The following is a 22381-nucleotide window of genomic DNA, read 5'->3' on the forward strand; positions in this document are numbered from 1 at the left end:
CTTGCGTTTTGTAAATGATCTATTGGGCAATATTCCCATCTTCGAGAGTTTATTGAATTACACCCTCCCTACTATTCTGGATATAAAGTTTAACTCAATGCACAAGGACATAATCTGCTTCAAAGTACCATCATATTTTAATGCAAAACCCTTTCCCTAGTTAACTTGTATCAAAAATATTCATAAGCAAAATCTCGGACAGCTTGGCTCATTTCAACGTAGAACTTACACAAGAGTTTCTCTTCGGAAGAGTGTATTGACGGGAGAGGAAGTGAGGGAGGGAACTGCAGGGAAGCAACTGATCTGATACAACACGGAAAGGTTGGGAGTAAAGAAGGCACACACACACACACACAAATAATTTTCCCAACATCTAATAATGCCCACCAATCAATGAGATTCCATTACTCACTTTATTGTCCATATGAGAAGTAGAAAAAGGATAAAAAGACATTAGATCCAGTCTGCCTCACACAGAGATCACATTTAGAGCTAGGTCTTTTAACTACCAGAGCACTTAATTCAGTGTATCAGCCATTTGATAAAATGAAATAAAGAAGCAATCTCAGAGTGGAGATATTGTAGTTGATAGATTTCAGATCCGAAGAGCAAACATCTCCAGCTACCCTTCCTGGTCCACCCACATCAATGTGACAGCCACGGAAGAGCATCAGCACCTCTACTTCCAGAAACATGGGGAAATAGTGCACGTCTCTCAACAACTTCTGCAGCCGCACTGACAGCTCCCTCTCTTCATTTATACTTCCTTGGAATAACAGTCACATATTCTTTGGACTCATCCCACCCTTGCCACAACCTCTTCACCTTCTCCCACAGATGTGAGATCACACACACCACCAGATATAGAATTTCTTTCCCATCTTTATCAGACCTCTGAATGAACCTCACACCAGTAAAATCATGTTGCCTTTGCTCCCTTGCTGGATAAGTTCACCAAACAAACTTCCTCGCTGCACCTTGACATGAGGGTGAAAGATCAATTCAAAATGTGGATTTCCTCAATTATTTATAAACGGAAAAATTAAATGTCTGAATGGGTATTCCTGTTGGTATGAACATAGAACAATACAACACAAGAACAGAATCTTCTGCTCACAATCATTGTGCCCCTGACCAGATGCAAAATTAAATATCCCTCGATTTCCTTCCTCTTTATGTTTCTGTCAAAATGCTTCTTAAATATAACCACAGCATCTGCTTCAGCTAATTGCCCAATACCACCAGTACATTACAGGCATCTACCACACTATGCATAAAAACTTGACTCCTGCATCTCTTTTAAAAATCCCCTTTCCCACCCCCCGAGTATTTGACCTTTCCAACCTGGCAAAAGGTTTCTGCCTCTCCGGGCCTCATAATTTTGTAAACTTCTAACAGATCTCCTCTCTGCCTCCAATGCTCCAGAGAAAACAAGTTTCTCCAACCTCTACTTATATTTCTCCACAAAGTGCATGATAATGATGGAACTCTGTAAGATGGTGGGATACCGTGAAAACCACCAGCAAGTCTTCAGCAAGAGATACGCCATCTTGCTGCAAATTCCACTCCCAGAGGAAGTTTCTGGGCACAAAGTTTACTTTTCTTGTAAGAAAAAAAAGTCACTGAAAGATTCTTCTTGGACTTCAGAATGACATAAAAGAACAACCTATAACAATGCCAGGTAGTGTATCCAGATTTGTAGTTAGTGCAAAGATGGGTCCTGTCAAAGTCACTGTGGTATGCAGAAAAATTCTACAGTGGCCATCTAAACTAGAAGACAGCAGCTCAGAGGGTGTCAACAGGCTGGATGAAAAGTGCAAGGAATGTCCCTTACTCGAGCATAAGACAGCAATGAGGTGAGAGTTAACTGCACACGTGAGTGGCATATGGGCAGCAGGAGGGTGACATCACTGAAATTTTACTGATATATTGTCGTGGCTTTCTTCATTTTCTACAAAATATTTTTTTCATACAAAAGGCAAGGTTACACCGAATTGAACTGATTGAAGTGGTTCTTTCCCAACTCAGACGTAACCCTCCTAGTGCAATTTGTACTTCTTTGCTCGGAGGCGCTTGTTACGTTGCTTGTACAGGTGGCGGAAATTTACAAACAAACCTGAAAAAGAGAATTGGAACATAATGTACAAACTGCATATATTTAGAAGCATAGAACAACAGAACAGAAACAGCCCTTCTAGTCTATGTGAGCTATTATTCTGCCCAGTCCCACTGACCTGCACCTAGGTACATGGGATATGGAGGGCTGTCTAAATACTTCTTAAGTGTTAAAATTAAGCCCACATTCACCACCTCAGCTGGAAGCTCTTCACACCCCCACCACTCTCTCTGTGAAGAAGTTCTCCCTAATGTTTCCCCAAAACTTTTGCCCTTTCACCCTTAGCCACATCTGGTTTATATCTCACCTACAAAGTTTTTACTTTAATGTTAGAAGTATTAACAATAAGTGTGATGAACTTCAAGCATGGGTCAGCAGGTGGAATTACAAGGTTGTGGACCTTTCCGAGACTTAGCTATCACAAGGGAGGGTTGGTTTCAGAAGCTGACTAAAAAAACTCATAAGGAGAAAAAAGATGAAGTATGAAAGTAATCTAGGAAATAATATCAAAGAGGATACAAAAAGTTTCTTCAAGTTTATAAAGAGTAAAAGAGAGGTGCGAGGAGATATAGGACCATTAGAAAATGATGCTGGAAAAATAACGATGGGAGACAAGGAGATGGCAGAGGAACTAAATAAGTAATTTGCATCAGTCTTCACTGTGAAAGACATTAACAGTGTGCCAAAGGGTATCATGGAAAGGAAACGAATGCAGTTGCTATTTCGAGGGAGAGCCGAATGGTCTAAGGGTGGATAAGTCTCCCGGACTAGATGGACTGCACCCTCAGGTTTTGAAAAAAAGTAGTGGTAGGGACTGTGGAAGAATTGATAATGATCTTTCAGGAATCAATAGATTCTGGTCTGGTCCGGTCCTGTAGACTGGAAAAATACAAATGTCATCCCACTATTCAAGAAGGGAGAGAGACAGCATTTTAAACAATTCTGGTCCAATCTTACTCAATATAACTATGTGCGGAAATGGGAAAGGGCAAAGATGATGATGGATATGACCTCCCTCACTCATTCACAGACCCTATTTACAGTTAGGTCCTAAACTAATTTTTCAATGTTTATCAGCCCTTTGACAAAGTGAAATATGTTACACATCCATATGAGAATTTAACCCGTCATTGGAACTCACCCAAGAACATGATAACAAGGTAACCTTGTAGAAAATAGGTAAAGCTGAAGGAGATGTTGAGTGGATTGGGCAGTTTGACAGAAAATCTTCCAGTTGCCTCAAAGTATGGAATAGATTGAACCACACACACAGCTGTAGAAAAGAAGAGGGGGGGGGCAATGCTAATGAATCTTTTCAGGCAAGAAAACTTGCAAGTATGTGCAGTCTATAAGAAAGATAAACTCACCAAAAGTTCACACTCCATTCAGGACATATATGCAGACCATTATTTCAGAACTCAGTTATAATTTATCAAAAAACATAAAAATCATACAAAAATTTAAAACCAACCTTCTGCAATGACGCCCAGAGGATAAAGTGGAATCCAGATAGTGTATCGGATCCACGTCAGTATTTTCCATTCGGTTCCTGCACATGACAGCATGTAGTAAGGGTACCTGTTTCATTAAAGAATGATTCATGCACATTACTTCAATGTAGCAGCTTTAACTGCACCACCATTATGCGGAGGTCAGTATAAAATGCAGGCTCAAGGGAACGTCAACACTATTCAGGTCGAGAACTTGCGACACGACTGAGAAAACGTAGCCAGTACAGGCCATCCCTGTACTATTGATGAGGGAAAGGGGGCAGGGGGGGGAGGTTGCATTCTGAGAAGTCTACGTCGTGATTTTTCATTATATCTATTGCATCATCTAAGAAAAGAATGCTAAAAAATAATTTGGTATTTATTTTTCTCTATGTACATGTACTGCCGGATGTCAATGAACTTGAACAAATAGGTAGAATCATATGAAGAGAGGGTGAATACAGAACAGTACGGAACAGGAACAGGCCCTTCAACCCATGACGTCTGTGCCCACCATGATGCCAAATTAAATAAATCAAATTTGCCTGTGCATGCTATATATTCTTCCATTCCCTGCTATTTGTGTGTCTTTCTAAATGTTCTCAAACATAAATACCTCTTCTGCCTTCAACTTCAAACTCCACCACACCAGTAACAGCAAGTACCAGGAACCTAATCCCGTTCAATTTTTTTTTTTTTAATTGCTTTCAAATCTCCTTTAAACCTCTCTCATTTTAAAGTTAATCCTTCTGGTATATCCATCCTGGATAAAGTAGCATGTTCTTGGCACCTGCCACTGTACACACACAAAATTTTCTTCATAAATATCCTTTAGACTATTCATCTCTCACCTTAAGACCATTTCCTTCCTGGGAAAAAAGACTAATTACCCTATCAGGGCCTCTCAATTTTATAAACTTCTATCAAGTCTCCGATGCTCCAGGGAAAACAACCCAAGTTTGTCTCATCTCTCCTTCAAGCTAATACTGACCAATGCAGGCATTCTGGTGCACCTCCAGCACCCCCTCAAATCCTTCATATTCTTTCCAGAACTGCACACTATCCTCCAAATTGCGTCTACCAAAGTTCTATACAGATGTAATGCAACTTCACAACGTTTATGGTTAAAGTCTTGAACGATAAATTCAAGCACAGGGCATCTTCCGTGTTGTACGGTAAAATACACTAAACTACATTTTGACAAGATGCTAAAGTGCTTTTATTTATTACAATTTTTTTAAATATATTCTGCATTATTATAGTCATAAATCTCCTCAGTCTGTGGGCAAAGGGTTAAGAACATTGCCAACAAATCATAGCAAATGATCTTCTCGACCAGGTTCTTTTGACCATCAATTGAATCTTCAAGAAAAAATAAGTGAAATACTAACCGGAACATTTCGATGATGCTCCAGATGTAAAAGACAGCAAAAACTGCTGCTTTATTCTGCACTTCCACTTGATTTCCTATTACCACGAACAGAATCATCATCCTCCCAATTACCTGTTAAAAATAATTGGGTCAAAAAATTAAAGTACAAATTTCTAAACTGCAATAGTCGGCGTCACATCATGGAAATCCAAGTACAGTTAAAAACCCGGATATTCAGAATTTAAGCAACCAGCAGGCTCAAATAACTGTCAAAAAACAAATGAGGAAAATAAATAAAAAATTTAAATGAATAAGAATAAAATAATAGGTTAAAAAAATACACAAGTTTAAAATTGTAAAAGTAAATGTTCTCTGAAGTAACACATGGGAGCAAATATTCAGTCAGCGGATGCCTTGGTCGTGCTTTGATCATAGCAGCTGTTTGAATAAAGTTGTGTGAAACAGTAATGGCATCGCGCAGGATGAGAATTGGTTGATCCGCTTGCCATTGGGGTAACTCTCTTAAAGTGTCTCCTTGTCCCTACTTTGTAAGAATCACCCCATTCAGAGGCTTGGAGGGTTAATTATAATGTTATTGTTCTTCTTTTGTATGGCTCCATGGAAGGGGAGATGGCAGTGACAGTTAAATATTTTCAAATAATGTGACTGAAAATAAAATAAAATAAGGTAAAATTAAGTTTGTTCAGAGTAAATACAGTATAATATTTTGTCTTTTTTAAATTGTTTGTTCTTAATGGAGGTGTATTAGGGTTAAGAACATTGTACAAGAATTGTACAAATTGTAGGCATTGTACAAGTCTAAAGCAACCGGAAAAATCCAACATCTACCAATCCCCACTGGTGCCGGAAACCAAGGGTTTTACTGTATACACTGCATTTGTTTTATCCTCAGAACTCCAGTAATCTGGTCAAAATTATTTTCCCTTCCAGAATCTATACCAAGTCTGCCTGATGGAACAATTTCTATCCAGATGTTCCTCTATTTCTCAATGATAGCCAAAGTTTTCTGACTCCAATGGTAAGATAATTGCCTATAGCTGGCTGCACTTTGCCTACATCTTTAAAAAAAAACAGTGGTGTGTACTCAATGACTTTCAATCAACCTGGATCTGCCCTGAGTCCAGAGAATTTGCTATAAATACCTCAACTATAACCTTCATTTCTTTCTTTCCTGGGATACATGCCCAATAGATGTATACATTTAGGCCCAATAGTTGCTCAGCACTACTGGTTGAATGAAGGTCCTCACCTCCCATTGCATCTATAACATTTCTCTTTGGCATGTTAGACGTCTTCCGCCATGAAGACCGACACAAAATAGTCATTCAAAGCGTCAGCCATTTTCACTTTACTCAATATTGATCCCGTTTTAATCCCCCCTTCTCAGCTTCCAAGAGATCTAATTTCACTTTCACCAAACTTTTCTGCTTTATAAAGTGTTTACTATGTGTTTAAAATCTAATTTATACTTTGTGCTGCTTACTTTCTTAATTTATCTTTCAATTCTTTATCGTTTGGTGGGTTCTTTATTGGTTTTTAAAGCATCTTCTAGTTTCCCACTGCTCTTAGCAACTGTATGCATGAGGTTTTAGTTTGACCCATGAGGTTTTAGTTTGACCCATGAGGTTTTAGTTTGACCCATGAGGTTTTAGTTTGACCCATGAGGTTTTAGTTTGACCCATGAGGTTTTAGTTTGACCCATGAGGTTTTAGTTTGACCCATGAGGTTTTAGTTTGACCCATGAGGTTTTAGTTTGACCCATGAAGTTTTAGTTTGACCCATGAAGTTTTAGTTTGACCCATGAAGTTTTAGTTTGACCCATAAAGTTTTAGTATGACCCATAAAGTTTTAGTTTGACCCATGAAGTTTTAGTTTGATGCCTGCCTTTATTTCTTTGGTTATCCATGCTGGCTCTCCCCACCACTGTCCTTGCTTAGCGAGAAGTAAAGCTTAATTTGCACAAAAGTATTCTCCAAGGAAGAAAAGAGTAGAGATTTGCCTCTTCTTCCAACTATGCTGTCCAATGCTATAACGATACCTGGATTAAGGCAGGGATCAATGCAGTTTTCACAAATCCCAGTAGCGGGTTTACAACTTCCACAACTGCAAGTATCTGACAAAAGTTCATCATGTCACCCACTGCATGGAATGTATCAAATAAAGAATCTGTAGATAAACAAGTAAAATCATTAGAAAAGCCAAGAGTCTAGAGCAACAAGTTTTCTGTAACATGAAGCAGTGTCTTCTGTACATTCATCAAGAAAGAATAGTTGGAATTTTTTTTCCACAAATTCTGTCAGAGCAAATTTTTGGGCAGTGATGTGAATTCTTTAAGGGCACATTTCCATTAATGAACAATACCAACACTGCCTGAATAGCCAAAGTAGTCTTGAATATATTCTTATTGCCCACATGGGCAGGATTACTTCAGCCTCATCCAGGATGTTTTTTATTGCATTATCCTTTGTACAGTGTACACTTGCACCAAAATTAATACTCTTTTTTTTAAAAATTACATTAAAATATAGAAATTATAAATAGATAGATCATAAATATTCAGTTAACAGTGCAAGAAAAGTAAGTGGCATTAGAATAGTTACTTTTATGGTGTGACAAGGGGAGGTTCAAGAGCCTGAAAGCCGTTGGCCTTCAGGCTTCTGTACATTGTCTGAAGGAAGCAACGAGAATGGATTGCGACCAGGGTGAAGAGGATCTTTTATCATGTTGGCAATGCCTCACGTAGCTGGATGGGAGGTTGAGGGCATGTGATGGACCTGGCAATGTTTGCTACCTTCTGCTGCCATCTGCATTCCTGGGCACTTAAATTACCAGACCATGCTGTGTTGCAAGCAGCCAGTATTCTTTCCACAGTGCAGCTGTAGATGTTCGATGGAGTATTCAACGACTCACTAAATCACTCAGATTTTAAGGTGCCTTCACATTGTCTCAATGTGCTAGCTCCAGGAGAGGTCTTCTAATTATATGGACTCCCAGGAACTTGGTGCTAACCCTTTCCATCTCCCTCCCATCAATGTAGGCAGGTGCTTGATCCCTCAGCCTCTCCTTCCAAAAAAGGATAATGTCCCTTAGTCTTGGTGGCATTGAGAGCGAGATTATTCTTCTGGCACCACTCTACCTGATTCCTGATCTCCATTCTGCATTGACCCATCATTTCCAGTTATTCAGCCAACAACTGAAGTGGTGTCGTCAACATTATAAATCATGAGTGTACAGGGCATAGAGCACGGGACTGAAACTGCAGCTCTTTTTGATACTCGTTGGGACTGTGAGAATGGGATTTGGTACTACAGTGAAGGAGTGATGGTAGATATAGCAGTGGAATGCTTCTCCTGTTGTATGGTTTCCCTGTCTGATGGTTTCCTTAATGACTGCAGGAAGTGGAGCCAAATCCAGCTCCTGACAGACTGTATTAAGGAACTGGAGTTGGATATACTGAGGATCATCTGAGAGGCTGAGCAAGTCATAGATAAGTCTTGAGCACGTGGTTACACCCAAAGTGCAGGATTCACCAAGTATGGGTGAACACCGAGAGAGGCAAGGGAAGAAAGAAGTCAGTGCAAGATCACCCTGCGGACATTCCCCTCAGTTACAAGTACCCTTGGGATACTGCTGAAGAGGATGATCTATCTGATCCAGGCATCAACCAGACCATAACACTGTGATTGGCTTAGAGCTTTGGAAGGGAAAAGTGAAATCAGGTAGAGCAAGTCATAGGGGACTTGGTAGTTAGGGGAACAGATAGGAAATTCTGCGGTCGCAAAAGAGACTGCCTCCTGGGTGCTCAGGTCCACGATATCTCTCTGAGTGGGTGCAGAATATTCTTAAGGAAGAGCGTGAGCAGCCATAGGTCATGGTACAAATTGGTACCAGTGACAAAGGCAGGAGTGGGGTAGAGGTCCTGCAAAGTAAGTTTAGGGAGTTAGGAAAGAGGCTGAAGAACAGGAGCTCTGAGGTAGTAATCGTTGGATTACTCCCAATGCCACAAGCTAGGGAAGATCAGAAAAGGAAGACAGCACAAATGAGTGGCTGATGCAGGGGGAAGGGTTTCAAGTTCTTGGATCATTGGAACATTTTTTTGGGGAAGGGGTGGCCTGCATAAGTAGGACTGGTTGCATCTGAACTGGATGGGAACCAATATCCTAGGAAGGAGGCTTACTAATGCTGTTTGGCCAGGTGGTTAAACTAGATTTGCAGTAGGTGTGAAACAAAAGTGAAGAGGCAGAGAAAGAGGTGGTTGACATACAAATAGGGATGGCTGGTAGGGAGTTTGTGTGGAAGCTCAGGCAGATTTAGAAAAATTGTAGCCATTGGCATGTGTCGTAATGCAATAGGGACAAAGAGTCAAAAAAAGTAACAAATAAAGGGCTAAAGGTTTTGTACTTAAAAAATACATAGTTTAATAAATATTTACATATATATTTCACGCTAGGAAAAAAAAAGCATTTCAATAGGACAGATAGGATTTTTTTGTGGTCCAGGAGTGTTAAGGGGAGGTTCAAGAGCCTGATAGGGTTGGGGAAAAACTGTTCTAGAACCTAGGGATGCTGGAATTCAGACTTCTGTAGCAGTAAGAAGAGGTTGTGACCAGAGTAATGGGAGTTCTTAATGATGTTGGCTGCCTTCTTGAGGCAACACCTCACATACCTATCTTCGATGCATAGGTGGTCAGAGCCCACGATGGACTTAGGTATATATGCTACTCTCTGCAGTCTTCTGATTTTCTGTGCACTCGAAGAACCCGATCAGCAATCACTCAGTATGCTTTCCACTGTACATGTAGAGTTATCCGAAAACATGCCAAATCTCCTCAAACTTCTTAGAAAATAGAAACTTTGGCGTGCCTTCTTCACGGTCCTCAGCTTCAGTCTCCAGGAAAGCTCCACCAATAATGGCCTCCAAGGAACTTGAAGGTTCAAACCCTCTCCCCTATTGTCCCATCTAGGCAGACAGGTATCTCCCATTCCTAAAATCCATAAGCTCCTTGATCTTGTTGACATTGGGAGCCAGATTCTCAATATCCATCCTGCATTTCCAGTTATCTGGACAACAATGTTGGTGTTGACAGTGAATTTATAAATTGTGTTGGAACTAACAGCTATACAGTTGTGAGTATAGAGAGAATAGAGCAGGCAGTATTGAGGCACAACAATCTAATGGAAGAAGAAAAGGTTCAGAAATACAACAGCAATTGGCTAAACATTATCTTTCCAAATTATATTTTGCTTTTTTTTTTTAAAAATTATAAATATTTAAGCCAATACCCAAGTACAGTTGAAAGTGAGACACCAGTGTAATTTTTATCTCAGCTTGGAAGTCCACACGTTCACTTTCAACTGACTTCCAACACCAAAGATGTAGATTTTCCGACCAATGCAGGGCCAGAACTCTAGATTTGCACACAATGATTTGCACATTTACCCTGGCCAAAGACAAAGAGTCTCACTGTCATATTGACGAAGATCCAAGAGAAACCAAGAAACTGCACCAGGTTGTACATAAATAGGTAAGCAGTCTTCATGCTGACATAGGCTGTTGGGAAGCAAAGAAAACAAGACTGTTAAAAAGAAAACATAATGCATTGTAAATACACCAATAACCACCACAGATAGAAACAAATAGAAAGCAAACAATTCCAGCATAAATACAATGTCAGAAAGTGTATGGTTATGTACTTGCATGCAAAAAAATAAAATGGGAAACTTTTTTTAAATAGGGAGAAAATTGAAAATACCCAAATGTACAAGGACCTGTGGACGTTCTTGTGCAGGATAGCCTGAAGGTGAAAGCAATGCTGACATTCATTTCAAGAGTAATAGAGATACAAGAGCATGGATGTGATCTTCAGGCTTTATAAGGCACTGGTGAGACCTCACTTGGACTATTGTGAGCAGTTTTGGGCTCCTCAGTTAAGAAAGAATGCATTGATGTTGGAGAGGGTTCAGAGGAGGTTCACAAGGATGATTCCGGGAATGAAAGGGTTATCATTACGAGGAGTGTTTTATAACTCTTGGCCTATACTCCTTGGAAATTGGAAGAATTAGGGGTAATCTCATTGAAATATTTTGAATGTTGAAAGGCATGAACAGAGTAGATGTAGAAAGGTTGTTTCACGGATATTCACAACTAAAGGGCATCTGCTTAGATGCAGAGGAATTTCTTTAGCCAGAGGGTGGTAAATCTGTGGAAACTGTCACCACAGGTAGTTTTTGAGGTCACAAGATAAAGGAACAGAAGTATGCCATTTGGCCCATCAAGTCTTGCCTCCATGAGCTAAAACCATTCTCACATCTAGTTCCAATTTCCAGCCTTTTCCCCATATCCCTTGGTACCCTGACTAATTAGATACCTATCAATCTCCTCCTTAAACTCCCCCAATGATCGGGCCTCCACAGCTGTACGTGGCGACGAATTCCGTAAATCCACGAGCCTCTGGCTAAAGAAATTTCTCCTCATCTGTTTTAAATGGGTACCCTCTAATTCTAAGACTGTGCCCTCTTGTCCTGGACTCACCCACCAAGGGAAACATCTTATTCACATCTACTCTGTCCAATCCTTTCAGCATTCAAAGTGTTTCTGAGATCCTCTCTCATTCTTCTACTCTCCAATGAATACAGTCCAAGAGCCAATAAACGCTCCTCAGATGTTAGCCCTTGCATTCCAGGATTTATCCTCAAAAATAATCTCTGAACTCTCTCCAACATCAGTACATTCCTTCTCGGATAAGGGGCCCAAACATGCACACAGTATTCCAAATGAGGTCTCACCAGTGCCCCAAAGAGCAGCATCAACACCTCCTTACTCTTTTACACTGTTCCTCTTAAACTGAATGCCAATACAGCATTGGCTGTCTTTACTACTGATCCAACCTGGTAGTTAACCTTTAGGTTATTCTGCACGATGACCCCCAAGTCCCTACGCCCTTCCGAATTTTGAATTTTCTCCCCATCTAAAGTTCAAATCTTCGCATATATTTAAGGCAGAGATCAATAGGTTCTTGATTAGCCTGGGCATTAAAAGGTATGGGGAGAGTGGTGCTGAGTGGAAGAATGAATAATTGAATGGCGAGGCATACTGAATAGCTCATTCTGCTCCTCTGTCTTGTTTGGACCTCATCAAAGGCCTTGTTAAAGTCATGTGGACCCTGTACTCTGGTTTCTTGGACACCTTTCCAACAAACTCCACATTCATGTGAGATAGCTTCCTATGCACATATACATGACTATCTCTAATCAGTCCTTGCTTTTCCAAATGCTTGTAGATCCTGTCCCTCAGAATCCCCTCCAGTAACGTATCCACAACTGCTCACCAGCCTGTAGTTCGTTGGCTTATCCTCACAGACTTGTTTTTTTTAAAAAAAGTACTATGTTAGCCACCCTACAGTTTTCCAGCATCTCACCTTTGCTTAACGATGACTCAATTAGAAGCCTGACTGGGAAAGTGCACGAGTTTAGTGTATAGGTAGGCATAGAACAATGGGAGATTGGTAGCCATAACATGAAGGAAATGGAAGCTGGAGGAAGGTATAGGTGATGAGCAGGGAAAAGAGGGCGGCATGGTGAGCCCAGCAGTTAGCGCAACGCTGTTACATCACCAAAGATTGAGACTGGGGTTCAAATCCTGCGCTGTCTGTAAAGAGTTTGTACGTTCTCAACACGTCTCCATGGGTTTCCTCCGGGTGCACCGGCTTGCTCCCACTATTCAAAATGTTCTGGGAGTTGTGGGTCAATTGGGTGTAATTGGGCCAAAAGGGCCTGTAACTGTACCTTACACCTCAATTTATAAAGAAAGGAGTCAGAGAGATGAGGGGAAGCAAGGGGATTTAAAAAAAGAGAATGGGGACAAGAAGTTACCAGAATTTGGATAAGTCAATATTGATGCCATATGACTGGAGAACACCATTTCAAAATACAAGGTGATGTTCCTCTAATTTACATATGCCTCAACCTGGCAGTACAAGAGGCATGGACAAACATGTCAGTATGTGAATGAGATGTGGCTGACCACTAGAGATCCTTGCTGCCACAGCAGACAGGGCTCATCTAAGTGATTTCCCCCAATGGCCAGGGGAAAATTAAGGAGAGCCAGCATGGGTTTGTGCATGGGAAATAGGATCTCAGGAACGATAGAATTTTTGAAGACATGGCAAAGGAGGTAGACAAGGGTAAAGCAGTTGATGTTGATCATATGGATCTTAGTATATTGTAAGATAAGGTCTTACACAGTAGGTTAGCATGGAGGGTTAGGTCACATGGGATAGAAGGCCAGCTAGCCAAATGAATAAAAAATTGACCCAGGGATAATAGTCAGAATGTTATAGAAATTTGCTGATGACATAGATATATGTGCTATGGTAAACAGCGAAGGTTTACAACAGGATCCAGAACAGATGGGGAACTGAGCTCAGCAATGGCAGATGCTGTTCAACTTGGAAAAGTATGAGGTAGTGCATTTTGATACATGGAACCAGAGAAGGACTTGCTCTCTGTTAATGACAGTATCCTAAAGAGTGACAAGGAGCAGAGGGGACCTAGGGGTGCAGGTACATAGCTCTATAAAGATGGGAGCACAGAAAGACAGACCAGTGAAGAGAGCGTTTGGGATACTTGCTTTTATCAATCAGGACATTGAATGCAGATGTTGGGATATCACGTTTCCCTCACAGCACAGGAGATTGACAGGGGATCTTACAGAGATGTATAAAATGAGGGGTATAGATGAGGTGAATTATGACAGTTTCCTAGAGTAGAATAATCGAAAACAAATGGGCATAACTATAAAGGTAAGGGGGGGTGCAATTTGGAAGGGATGCAAGGGGACAATTCTTCACTCGGAGGACGGTGGACATTTGTAACAAGCTCCCATAAAAGTGGTAGATTAGCTTCCTTTAAGAAACATGGGTATTTACATGGACAGCAAGGGCTTGGAAGAGTATAGGCCTAATGCAGTCAAGTGGGACTAAAGCAAGAGGGCATGAGGCCATTCCATGCTGTATGACCAACGACTATGCACTTTCTCCACCTCTCCCCATTACCCTCGATTTCTTTACTAATTAGGATTAGTCATCTCAGTTTTTAATAAATCCAAGGATTCATCTTTCTGGGATAAACGTACTGAGGACACATGACTCTATGAGTGAAGAAATTCTTCTTCATTTCACTCTTTAAATACTTCCAGTTAGAGATAGATTACTGAACCAGAGGGAACCTAGTGTGATGGACTGGGTAGGAATCTGGAATCAGAGCCACCGATCAAATCATCCATCAGTTCAACGGATGGATAGTTTACTCTTGCTCCAATTACTTAAATTCTTATACTTACATTTCTTCCGAACCCTGGACTCCAAACTTATTCTGTTAATCTTTTCCCTTTCTTCCTATAAAGATAAAACAGAAATGGTGTTGTGTCATCCAAAAAAACATTCAACACTCCGAAGATGTTAAAGGGAAAAACAACCATGAAATGGGTCTACAAAGAGTAGTGACTAGTGTCTTAATTTGCTGATTATGAAGAGAACAAAAAGGAAAATAGCGCTTCGAGTCCAATGCACAAATCTTTCTCAATTAATTTACCTTTTCCTGAAGCTCCATTTCGGCATCAGATTCATCCAGCCAGCGGTCAAAATCAGGTGCCAAAAATATTGGTTTCTTTTCTTGTTTGGTCAGTCTGTCCCACCATTTGCTCTCCATTTTCTTCACTGTTATATTTACCTGTCTTTCTGTGGTTTTGAAGAGTGGCTAGCAAAACAATAATTGTTATAATAAACTTTCTCTCAATGAAGTTTTTTAGCTCAAATTTGAAAAAAGACCAACATTCTTATCAAAAGTCAGACATTTCTAGAAAATAAACTGGACTGGAAAATTAAACATCCTCAACACAAACTATTCTGTGAAGGAGGAAAGGGGTTGATGTGGTTTATGTACGTCAGCACAAAATTGTTGGCCGAGAAGTCTGTTCAATGTTGTATTATTCTATGTTCTCAGAGAGAGAGTGCGATAGCAGGCTTGTTGTATATAGGTGTGTAAAGTGCTTAAAAGTTCTTTTCCAGAGAATGGGCATTGGAGCGAAAGAGTGCAATAAGCAGAAATAGGCAAGATATATTAGCACAGTGACCATTGTGGAAGTGGGTTGTGTTAGGTCTGCTTTGTTCATGAATGAGTGAGACAAACACCAGACTGAGTCGAAATCAGGGTTCTTTGTTCTTTATTACCGGATTGTAACACTTGCAACTAACAATGTTAGTCGGAGAATGCATTCTGCCGTTAACAGCAAAATGATGATTTTTTATACCCTTGGATACGTGCTTAGAACATCATCATATCATTACTTGTCCAATGACTAAAACTGTTGCTATCCTTTCCCTGCTAGCTTCCTGCCTCTCAATCCATCAATGTCTCTCTTATCTTGTAAGTACAAGGATGCATTCACATCTTGTTACAGCCCTGCACAGGGTAACTCCTTACACATTCCCATCTCATGATGTTTTACCTAACAGGAGTACAAGGACACCTCCCCTTCTTGTTACAGCCCTGCACAGGGTAACTCCTTACACATTCCCATCTCATGATGTTTTACCTTACAATTGGAATAAGAGTTGAGGCAGAGGAGGAAACAAGGACAACCCTATCAAGGAACATCAGAAAGTGACAGGTAAAGGCAGGCTTTTTTCTTTCTATTTTATAGAAGGTGGGAATGGCAACCAGGGAAGGAGCATGCTCCTCTTGCAGAATGTAGATTGTCAAGGAGGCTAACAGTATCCCTAACAACTCCATCTGTGAGAAGTGCATTCAGCTGCAGCTCCTTACAGTGTTAGGGAATTGGATGAACTCCGATCATTCAATGGCTGAGGGGCTAACAGACGAAAGGTACAGGAATGCAATCATATCTTGGATGTTGTATATTTGGACAAGGTGCCTCATGTGAGGCTGCTTAACAGGTAAGAGCCCATGGAATCATAGGAAAGATATTAGCATGGGTAGAGCTTTGGTTCTTCGGGAAGAAATAGAGTGGGAATAAAGGGATCCTATTCTGGTTGGCTACCAGTTACCACTAGTGTTCCACAGGGTTCTCATTTCTTTGCTCCTCCTTGTGAGCTTATCACCATCATCCAAGTTCCATCCTGTTCCACGTACATTTCAATTCTATAAACATACACATCACCACTACCAATTTCCACCCTATTCACCTCCCTGCAAACTTTATCTTGGTGAGATTTTTAAATAATTCTCATGCATTAAATAACTCGATAACCTCACCCCTTCCTAGCTTTGTAACTCATTCAGCCCTCCACCCCTCCAAGATGTTTGCATTCTACAATTAGGCTTTTTGCACATCCATGACCTTCTTCTCTAGGCTACTAGTCATTTTGTTTCATCCGTTTGGGCGATGAGCTGTAGCATTCCCTTCCTTAACTTCATGGCCTCTTTTTTTACAAGGCCTCTTTTTTTACAATGCCTTTTTAACCAGCTCAATTGCTCAGTGATATTTTGATTGGTAAAACTACAGGACAAGCTTTGGCATTATTTTTACATGAAAGTTCTATGAAAATAGAGCCTAGCCTTTCTCCAGATTCCAAAAAGCTGAAATCTTCTAAAATCAGCACTTTTTTTTGGTATATGACATTTGCTCATCAAAGATGGAGTTTGGCACTAAACATGACCCAACGCGACCCTCGCTTAACTCCTGTGTATCCTGTCAAGTTCTGTATCACTAATTAGTGATATCATTACTTTATAAGTACCCTACCCGTCATTCTGCTACTTTAGAAGTGCCCCTGAATTGCCATATACTGATGCCCATCCTGCGTCATGGCACTTTCAGTCGGCCCAGCAGTAGCTGAATGCAGGATCAATGGCTGACAGCAGCAAGACTCGGGCAGGCTGGGGGGGGAAGAGAGACAGCAGCATGATTCAGGCGAGGGTTGGGGAGAGATGGCAGCGCGACGCGGGCGGGGGAGATGGCAGCGCGACGCGGGCAGGCGAGGTGGGGGGAGACGGCAGCGTGACGTGGGCGGGCGAGGTGGGGGGAGACGGCAGCGCAACGCGGGCGGGCGAGGTGGGGGAGATGGCAGCGCCATGTGGGCGGGCAAGAGGGAGAGACAACAGTGCAATGTAGGCAGGCAAGGAGGAGAGATGGTAGCGCAACACGGGCAGGGGAGAGAAAAAGACGTCAGCGCTACTCAGGCGAGGAGGGGGAAAGATGGCATTGCGACACGGGCGGGCAAGGGGGTGGGGGAAGAGAGGCGGCAGCACAACGCGGGTGGACTAAAAATGATTCCAAAATCCAGAAGATTCCAAAAAACAGCAGGTATCCCGTCCTGACAAAAGGTTAGGCACCTGTGCAAGTTTTACAAGCAAATTTTAAACCCAAGTCACTACGACATATTTCCATTTCTATTTTACAGGAATGATGTAGTTGCACTGGAGTAGGAGAGATTGACAAAGATATTGCCAGTATTGGAAAATTATAGCTATGGAAAAAGATACGATAAGCTTAGGGGAAAAAATATTTGCTGGAAGAATTCAACATGTCAAATCTGAGTTGGGAGAATGGGGGAAAGGAGTTGTCTATGTTTATGGTTGAAACTGTTCAAGACTGATCAAGGAAATAATTCTTTCCCCCCCCCCCCCTATAATGCTCTTTGACCCATTAAGTTCCTCAGCAGGTTTGTTTTACTCTCTATTTCCTCATCTGCACTCTTGTGCGTTCTAGATAAGTTAGGATTGCCTCCTTTAGAATGGAGAGAGTGAGGGGAGGCCTGACACCATATAAAATTTCAATCTTTGATCATGTAAATAGGCAGGATGTATTTCCCTGAACAGAGGGGACAGCAACTAAAGAGAATTGTGGGTGGCACAGATAGCATAGTGCAATACTTACAGTGTGGGTTTTCCCTGGGGGCTTCTACCATTCAAAATGTACTGGGGGCTGTGGGTCAATTGGGTGTAATTAGATGGCACAGGCTTGTGGGCCGAAAGGACCTGTTACCATGCTGTATGTCTAAATTTTAAATATTTAAATGTATGCTAGAAATCAGCCATTGTGAATAAGATTATGGTATTGTCTAGCCATTACAAATCCATTACATATGCCCATCCTGTTCAGGTGCCACCTTGGAAATTAGCAGCAGATCAACATTTTCAGTAAAGTGCACAGAAATGTTTTAGCCTACAAATTCGAGGACAAAATAATTTTCACAGAAATCCTGAAAATATCCCTGAAAAATTGTACAAGCCATTAAAAAAGTTAACTTTCATTAGGTCTGTGGCTGAATTGTAATCACCATCAAAGGTTAAACTGTCAGTGACATACCTCAGAAGTCACAGCTTCCAGGAATGGCAGGCGGAATTCATAGACATTGTCTCCTTTTGCTCCATGGCCGTGTGCTGAAGGTACACAAGAAAAATGACATGATGAAACACAAGACTAGATTCAAACTCTTCTCAGGAGTGATCATAGGAGTACAAGAAATTAGGACCATGCCATCATCCCCTTCACACCTGCTCTTCTATTCTGCCTGCTGGCCTCAATTCTCCATCCCTCCTATTCCTTGATGATTGATCTATTAAATATTTATCCACTTCCACTTTATTTCTAATGTTCCAGTTTTCATGGTCCAGAGATTCACCATTAAACATTTCTATGTAACCAGAGTTTTAAATGACTAGCCCTGCATCTTGTAGCTATAAACCTTGTTTGAGGCTTTCCCATCAGTGAAACTATCCCAACATCTACCCTGTCATACTCCCTTAAGATTTTATACAGGTGTAATAGGTCACCTTTCACACTTTCACAAGGAATAAAGGCCCAAACTATTTAGTCTTTCTTGGGAGGACAACCCTCTCAGTCCAGGAATTAGTATGATGAACATAGAACTGCTGGAGGAACTCAGCAGATCAAGACCTTAATAAAGAGTCACAACCCAAAACATCGACTGACAACCTCTACCCAGTGATATGGCCTGACTTGCCTAGTTACTCGAGCAATTTCTTTTGCTCAAAATTCCAGTATCTGCAACCTTTGATTCTCTTTTAACCTGGTGAATCTGCTTTGGACTGCCTCCAATGTTACTGTATCATTCATGGGAAAGGAGTTTACCTCCCCAATACTTGTCAGACCTCTCTGCTATAATTTTTTCATGCTCAAGATCACCTAGGTCTCTCTAAATTTCACTCACATTGTCTCTTCCCATTTAAATAATCTGCTTTTTGATTTCATTCACCGAAATACATGACATCACAAGCTCCACATAAAACTCCATTTGCCAATCTTTTACTCAAACGATCCCTACTCGAGAATCACAGCTTCCTTATCATATGCCCTGCCATGTATCACATCACTGGCAAATTTGGAAACTTTACACAAATGTTCCTTCCTCCAATCATTAATGTAAACACTGGACGACTACGAATCAAGTACACTGCAAAAGTATTCCACAAATTACTTCTTGCCAAGCAAAAAGGAGCAAATTTTCCAACTCTGGTTTCACTGAAACAGTTTTCAATCCACTCTCAAACAATTCCTCCTAAATTATGGCTTTCAATTTATGTGTGAGGAGTTGCAATGCAACAGGGACACAAGTCAAAAGTAACAAAAAAAAGGGCTAAAGGCTTTGTATTTAAATGCACACAACACAGGAAATAAAGTGGACGACCAGCTACACATTGGCAGGTATAATGTCATAGCCATCTTGGAGTCATGGCTAAAGGATGGATGTCATTGGGAGCTTAACATCCAATTTAATCGAAAAGAATAGGCAGGTAAGGAGAGCAATGCTCCCCGGGCCACCGCTCCCCGGGCCACCGCTCCCCGGGCCACCGCTCCCCGGGCCACCGCTCCCCGGGCCACCGCTCCCCGGGCCACCGCTCCCCGGGCCACCGCTCCCCGGGCCACCGCTCCCCGGGCCACCGCTCCCCGGGCCACCGCTCCCCGGGCCACCGCTCCCCGGGCCACCGCTCCCCGGGCCACCGCTCCCCGGGCCACCGCTCCCCGGGCCACCGCTCCCCGGGCCACCGCTCCCCGGGCCACCGCTCCCCGGGCCACCGCTCCCCGGGCCACCGCTCCCCGGGCCACCGCTCCCCGGGCCACCGCTCCCCGGGCCACCGCTCCCCGGGCCACCGCTCCCCGGGCCACCGCTCCCCGGGCCACCGCTCCCCGGGCCACCGCTCCCCGGGCCACCGCTCCCCGGGCCACCGCTCCCCGGGCCACCGCTCCCCGGGCCACCGCTCCCCGGGCCACCGCTCCCCGGGCCACCGCTCCCCGGGCCACCGCTCCCCGGGCCACCGCTCCCCGGGCCACCGCTCCCCGGGCCACCGCTCCCCGGGCCACCGCTCCCCGGGCCACCGCTCCCCGGGCCACCGCTCCCCGGGCCACCGCTCCCCGGGCCACCGCTCCCCGGGCCACCGCTCCCCGGGCCACCGCTCCCCGGGCCACCGCTCCCCGGGCCACCGCTCCCCGGGCCACCGCTCCCCGGGCCACCGCTCCCCGGGCCACCGCTCCCCGGGCCACCGCTCCCCGGGCCACCGCTCCCCGGGCCACCGCTCCCCGGGCCACCGCTCCCCGGGCCACCGCTCCCCGGGCCACCGCTCCCCGGGCCACCGCTCCCCGGGCCACCGCTCCCCGGGCCACCGCTCCCCGGGCCACCGCTCCCCGGGCCACCGCTCCCCGGGCCACCGCTCCCCGGGCCACCGCTCCCCGGGCCACCGCTCCCCGGGCCACCGCTCCCCGGGCCACCGCTCCCCGGGCCACCGCTCCCCGGGCCACCGCTCCCCGGGCCACCGCTCCCCGGGCCACCGCTCCCCGGGCCACCGCTCCCCGGGCCACCGCTCCCCGGGCCACCGCTCCCCGGGCCACCGCTCCCCGGGCCACCGCTCCCCGGGCCACCGCTCCCCGGGCCACCGCTCCCCGGGCCACCGCTCCCCGGGCCACCGCTCCCCGGGCCACCGCTCCCCGGGCCACCGCTCCCCGGGCCACCGCTCCCCGGGCCACCGCTCCCCGGGCCACCGCTCCCCGGGCCACCGCTCCCCGGGCCACCGCTCCCCGGGCCACCGCTCCCCGGGCCACCGCTCCCCGGGCCACCGCTCCCCGGGCCACCGCTCCCCGGGCCACCGCTCCCCGGGCCACCGCTCCCCGGGCCACCGCTCCCCGGGCCACCGCTCCCCGGGCCACCGCTCCCCGGGCCACCGCTCCCCGGGCCACCGCTCCCCGGGCCACCGCTCCCCGGGCCACCGCTCCCCGGGCCACCGCTCCCCGGGCCACCGCTCCCCGGGCCACCGCTCCCCGGGCCACCGCTCCCCGGGCCACCGCTCCCCGGGCCACCGCTCCCCGGGCCACCGCTCCCCGGGCCACCGCTCCCCGGGCCACCGCTCCCCGGGCCACCGCTCCCCGGGCCACCGCTCCCCGGGCCACCGCTCCCCGGGCCACCGCTCCCCGGGCCACCGCTCCCCGGGCCACCGCTCCCCGGGCCACCGCTCCCTGGGCCAGCCGTGTGTTTTTACTATTGTAATATTGCCCCTTTTGCTTGCCTTCTCTATCTCCCTCTGTAGTTTGCACACCACATTCTGGCTGCAACACCCATCAGGGTTTTTTTTTAAACCCTTAGTTTCTTAACTCTACACATAAGGATTCTACATCTTCTGATCCAATGTCTCCTCTTTCCAAAGATTTAATTTCATTTTTAACCAACAGAACCACACCACCCCTTCTGCCTACTTTCCTGTCCTTCTTACATAATGTGTATCCACAGATATTTAGTTTCTAGCTGTGGTAATCTTTCAGCCAAGACGAAGTGATGACCACAATGTCTTACCTGCCAACTTCCAGCTGTGCTACTCGACCATCTGCACTGTATTCATCACCCATTTAAATTTGTTTTCAAAATGCCACAAGTTAAATCCTTAATCTTACACATTCATTTTTGCCTTATTGACTGACAGTCCTCCCTCATTATCTCGCTGCGCACGCACGCACGCACGCACGCACGCTCACACTCACTCACACTCACTCACATACACACACACACACACACACACACACACACACACACACACACATTATATATAAAACTTGAAGAGTTATCCCATGCCTTTTTCTGAATCTATTTTTTTCCCTCTTGAAAGTATTTCAATTAACTTATGCAGATTTAATCAATTTGTTCTTTTTATCAAAAAAGTGCCCTCAGCAAGCTCGAGCTCAGATTATACACTACACACCAAACAGTGAAGAGTTATTTTTATACCACTGGGAGAGTCAATTACAAGTCAAAACTTCTTCATACTGCTCCCGGGGCAGTATGTACCTTCAGCACACGGCCATGGAGCAGAGGCATCATCATGGAATTGTTGCAGTACAGATTGAGGCCATTCA

The 22381-nt window shown here is 44.5% G+C and overlaps 1 protein-coding gene across 2 annotated transcripts in view; it reads right to left on the bottom strand.

The window, feature by feature from the left end:
- Window positions 1-399: 399 nt before the first annotated feature.
- The window catches only part of hacd3 (3-hydroxyacyl-CoA dehydratase 3), a 28209-nt gene continuing 6227 nt past the window's right edge, over window positions 400-22381 (bottom strand). The window contains exons 3-11 of one of the 2 annotated variants that reach the window (XM_069911839.1): window positions 18329-18402; window positions 14590-14754; window positions 14339-14393; window positions 10439-10549; window positions 7038-7165; window positions 4998-5110; window positions 3588-3694; window positions 3258-3389; window positions 400-2116 (exon numbers count right to left, since the gene is read on the bottom strand). In XM_069911839.1, the coding sequence (XP_069767940.1) occupies window positions 2040-2116; window positions 3258-3389; window positions 3588-3694; window positions 4998-5110; window positions 7038-7165; window positions 10439-10549; window positions 14339-14393; window positions 14590-14754; window positions 18329-18402 (962 nt within the window). In that variant the 3' untranslated portion in view covers window positions 400-2039. Of the gene's footprint in view, window positions 2117-3257; window positions 3390-3587; window positions 3695-4997; window positions 5111-7037; window positions 7166-10438; window positions 10550-14338; window positions 14394-14589; window positions 14755-16762; window positions 16866-18328; window positions 18403-22381 lie in introns of those variants that run through there. The other variant, XM_069911840.1, reaches the window with a different exon arrangement.

Source organism: Narcine bancroftii, chromosome 14, assembly GCF_036971445.1.
Source record: "Narcine bancroftii isolate sNarBan1 chromosome 14, sNarBan1.hap1, whole genome shotgun sequence".
Lineage (NCBI taxonomy): Eukaryota > Metazoa > Chordata > Chondrichthyes > Torpediniformes > Narcinidae > Narcine > Narcine bancroftii.